Below are 4906 nucleotides of genomic sequence, written 5' to 3' on the forward strand. Positions count from 1 at the left end.
TACCAGTGACAATAACAAAATTTTCTGCATACTTGTTTATCGTATCTTCTTAGGAAATATTGCAGCAACTATACTGAAGCATTAATGAAGACTAAGGAAAGTAAGGAGAGAGTATACTACCGGTACCGCACGTTTACTCAAATTTGACAAAATATCCTAAGGTGTTTTAACTCGTTTGATGGCCGTTTGTAGATTGATTATGGTTGATTTGATTTGCAACCAAAGCAACACATTCCTATTCTATAAATAAGGCTAATCGATTTTTATGTACCCACGGGATAATATGTAAGTTTTGGGAGAGCCCTGGTTTCGTCAGATGAAAACAAACGGACAATATTAAAAGACCAATTGAATGAAACCTAATAACAATAAATAGACGCTGAAAAATCTTACACACTCGAATATTAGTATCTGGACAGTTTCTGACACGATACTTTGGCAATAAAGGTCTGGGAACTTCACACAATTGCACGATTTCATATTAAGACTAACTTTTGCGAGTTTGATAATCTGGCAGCTTCCCTGGAATGTGCCTTAGTATTGCTGGTAAAGAGAATTAACCTGGGCGAGTGATTGAAGGCAGCTAGGATAAACTGAGAATTGGGAGGGGGTGGTGTGTTGAGAGGGGCTTATGAGGGGTGGGGTGTCGAGAAGGATGGGGTGCTGAGGTGTTAAGTAATGAAAGAAGGTGAGGTGTTGAGAGGGTGGAATGTTGAGAAGGGGTGGGGTGCTGGAGGAGGTGAGGGATATGAAAGGGATTTATAAGGAGTTAAATGGGGTAAAGAGGGAGGGGCGTTGAGAGGAAGTTAGGTTATAAGATAGAAGGACCTACAACATGAGCTCTTATCAACAGGTCAAGATGAAAGTTGCTGTAGCAGTGATGATTCTCGTGGTGTCTCTACATGCCGGTAAGTTGCCCACCATATATGTAAGTCTCTCAGTACTTACCAGCTAGGTAGGTAAGTCGTTCACTTCTTACTCGCCACCTAAGTAAGTTTATCAGTACTTGCCCGCCATGTAGATACGGTGAGTCTCTCAGGATTTACTCGATATGTAGGCCAGTCTCTCAGTATTTGGAAGTTATATCGGTAGGTCTCTCACCGCCTACAAGTCACGTAGATAAATCTGAATACTAAATATTTATTATCGTTAGACAGAAATTACCTTTATATTTACATCTTTCTTTATTTGTAGAGTCAGTTTTGTCTTGTACCTATTTTCAGACTAACCATGTACGGTAGTTAGTGCTTAATCGCCTTGCAGTTAATATGTATTATTAGTTTCGACTTTTTAAAATTTAGCGAAGGACATGCAAAATATTGAAGTAGAGATGAACAAATTGCAATGTGTCGCTTGGAATTCCACAGCCTTATTTAATGAATGAAGTGTCACTCTAATTAAATAAATTAGCTATGCGGTATAACCAAGAATTCTACACGTCTTGGTATAATTCTAGTCGTTTTTCTATCTTTCGTGCACCAGGAGAGGCTCTGGAGTGCAGGGTTTGTTCAGGAACTAAGCGGTGCAAAGTGGAGGACACGCAAATCAGGGAGTGTTCTGGCAGCTGTATGAGGGCGTATACTGTAGGAGGTGAGTACTTTTCTCTTTATCATCATATTTATCACCACAACTCATCATCACCATCACCAGCACTTTGAACCTAGGTGATGTATGTAAGGTGTGATGCAAAATATGTTATTATTCCACCGCGTGACCCAGAATTACTTTTTTGAAAACAGTGCACGCAATGAACCCAGTAAACTTGCATATATTTCATTTTGTTGCTTTAATACCGAGAAAGTTCTTCTGTTTGACTTTCGGAGTTCATAATAAATAAGAGTGCTTTGATAAGCTCATGTGCATAAATTTTCTCAGTGGCTTCTCTGCGCAGATATTTTTTACTACTTTGTCATGTTCTATTTTTCTTTGCTATTCGCAGAAGAGGAGTCCAATTTCTATTGCAGCTCAGTAAAGGTGGCAGACCGGTGTGCGAGTGTAGCCACAGACTCGGGGAAAACTAACAAAAGGTGTTCCTGCAACACTGATCTGTGCAACAGAGGGCCCAGCATCTCGCCGCCCTCCGTGCTCGGCCTGACCATCTTACTTGCGACAGCTCGCGGCCTCTTCAACTAAGCACTGAGGCACCACCTGCCTCCCCATCACACCATGAAACCAACACACCACCAACATCTGTGTTCTCGTTAGTGCTTCCTGACATTTAATCGTTTCTGGTATATTTCTATATATGACACTTGATATTACGCTGATGCCGATACAAAAATGAATAAAGGGGAAGAATAGGATAATACTATTTAACATGGATGTGGGAAAATTTAAGTGGGGGTAACACATGCGAGGCATTCACCACCCCAGTGATTAGCTTCACATTTCTGATCATCCTTGTTACAGCTACAGCTCTCATTAGTGGCTCCAAGCAGTCGTCAGCACGGGACGACAGCAACATTCCAGTACATCTCGACTGATGGGCTAAACCTTAGTGAGGGTAGCCATGCAATATTAGATCAGTCCTTCAGTGAAACCAATGGTGTATGCTGACTCTGAGTAGGCGAATTCTAAAGAATGTATGGCATATCTTCTAACTCACAGACACATCCACTTCAGCACAATTCCACCATGCACTTCCACATTACATGCTCATGCGTGAAGCATTGGGTAGGGGTGGGTCACTTCAGTGACAGAAGTTGGTGCTCCTCAGCCTAACCGATATGCCCCTCAGGCACATAAAACACAGCTTGAGTATGCATTTGATATCTGACTGCCAATGTAAGGCGTATACAACACGTGCATTCATGTAATTTTATTGCCTGATCCCTTACCTCACAGTTCTTTTAGAGTTGCAGCAACAAGTAAGTATCAAGTTTCTGCACTACCACCTCCGACCATGGCTACCAAGACAGCATCAGCGCCAACGCCAGAGAACTCGGTACTGTTTTGTTCAGATAAATAAAAAAAATGCATAGAAAAACAACGAATAAATGCTGAACCAGGTTGGTCGGAAAATTATTTTGTGTGAACTTCAAGGAGTACAGTACCTCACATGTGCTACTGTTCATTACTGGTACCGGGTGACGTGAAGCGACCATGATGAGTGTACACTCGCCTCTCCTAAGTACAGTGCAACCTCCAAAATCCGAAATGCTTGGGTCCAAAGGCTTTATGGAAAAACGAAATATTTTGGCATGCAGAATCATAATGACAGTATATAAGGAAAAAAATGGGTAATAAATAGTCTACACTAGAATTAACTGTAAATACAATGAAGTGGCATGTACGAGTATTTGCCATTTTCTATCTCTTCCTACGCATGTCGATACAAAAACTGTCCTCAAATATGCAATGACTGAGAGAACAGGTAATATCAAGACTCTCCTATCCCATGAAAGTTATACAGTGGAGATTTTGGGATTTTTTATTTTCACATTTGGGAGTTGAGACCATATTACAGGGGGAGATGTATTGGGGATCTTCTGTGGCATCTGTGTATTTAAGTCTTATATCTACTGTGGTTGGATTAGTATAACGGGCTTGTTCTGACACAGTAAACGTGAGAGGTTAACAAATACATTATGCTTCCTTAACGTTAACTTGGCCAGATTGACGTCCTCTTGTAGCTTATCCCACGTAGCTCAGTAAGAGAAAAAGACAACACCACGGCTCTGCTTCCTTGTCACAGTACGTCTTCGTGAATAGCATCATATTCTAGTGTTAATCTAGAGTTAAAACTCAGTAATTAGGGAGCAGGGATGGTAATTTTAGACCAACTTAGAGTAAAAAAAGAGTAAAATGTCACAAAAGACCTCCGATACGCCAGCCCCTGTAATAGTAGTGGAGGTGGCTGCAATCCAGACACCTCTTTCATTATATTTTTGTTTATAAGGATAAGGTTAAGGAAGCTTCTGTTGCCTCATCACTTTAGTTAGAATCTAAAGTGCTGTCTGTTAGATCCCCGAGTAAGAGCTGCTTCCAGTGTGTTATACAGGCAGTCCTTTTTCAAGTTATTTTGCATGTCTGTTATTTCCTTATCCTGTCAAACTTTTGCTATTACATTGAAAGTTCTGTGAATGCTTTTATATTTTCTTGTTATTTCTTATTTTACCCAATTGTATATTATAAAAGCCGCTAAAGCAGTTGTAATGTATTAAGAATAAAGAAGTGTTATAACTCGTCCAAGGTATTACTGAAGCCAGTAGAATATTCAACCTCAATCAACGGTCTCAGTAAGGTGTCTGCCTGTTTGTAAGTTATTAAATATCTCATAAACTGGATGAAGTTTTCTGATCCTTGGAATACAAAAGCATCTGAAAATATAATTCCAGCAAATAATTACTTTTGGCTTTATTTTTCCTGGTGCACTATCTTTAATGAGCATACACAAATAGCAACCACATTTTTTTTTTCCATATCACCTTGTTTTCACGAAGTGTGGAACACGAACGCACGCACGCACACACACACACACACACACACACACACACACACACACACACACACACACACACACACACACACACACACAAAACATACGCACGCACGCACGCACGCACGCACGCACACACACACACACACACACACACACACACACACACACACACACACACACACACACACACACACGCACACGCACACGCACACGCACGGGACCGAGTACAATATACCCTCGCGCTGCCGTGCATTAGTGCAGTTACTGAAAGAAATCTCAGAACTCAAGATCGGTACGAGCCTTTATGGTTGAAATGTCAATAACACAGCTAGGAATAATTTGGGGTGCCTGGGGTGGGCTGGGCGTGCTAGGGATCGATTGGGGTTGCTAGGGGTGGGCTGGGAGTGCTAGGGATAGACTGGGGTTGCTAGGGGCAGGTTGGGGTTGCTAGGAGTGATACGGGAA

General features: G+C 41.4%; 1 protein-coding gene across 1 annotated transcript; it reads left to right on the top strand.

Annotated features, from left to right (window-relative positions):
• Positions 1-835: 835 nt before the first annotated feature.
• LOC145408794 (uncharacterized) lies at positions 836-4187 on the top strand. Its single transcript, XM_080279442.1, has 3 exons — positions 836-908; positions 1483-1590; positions 1940-4187. Exons 1-3 carry the CDS (start codon positions 836-838, stop codon positions 2131-2133), a joined length of 375 nt encoding a protein of 124 aa, XP_080135568.1. The 3' UTR covers positions 2134-4187.
• Positions 4188-4906: the final 719 nt, after the last annotated feature.

This window comes from Coenobita brevimanus, chromosome 78, assembly GCF_032717465.1.
Source record: "Coenobita brevimanus isolate Jiangsu-jjx chromosome 78, ASM3271746v2, whole genome shotgun sequence".
NCBI lineage: Eukaryota > Metazoa > Arthropoda > Malacostraca > Decapoda > Coenobitidae > Coenobita > Coenobita brevimanus.

Excerpts from the sequence above, each read along its gene's own strand:
- LOC145408794 (XM_080279442.1), top strand. The coding sequence starts at position 836 with ATGAGCTCTTATCAACAGGTCAAGATGAAAGTTGCTGTAGCAGTGATG. Across the intron at positions 909-1,482 it reads CGTGGTGTCTCTACATGCCG|GAGAGGCTCTGGAGTGCAGG; the intron begins GTAAGTTGCCCA and ends TTCGTGCACCAG. Across the intron at positions 1,591-1,939 it reads GAGGGCGTATACTGTAGGAG|AAGAGGAGTCCAATTTCTAT; the intron begins GTGAGTACTTTT and ends TGCTATTCGCAG.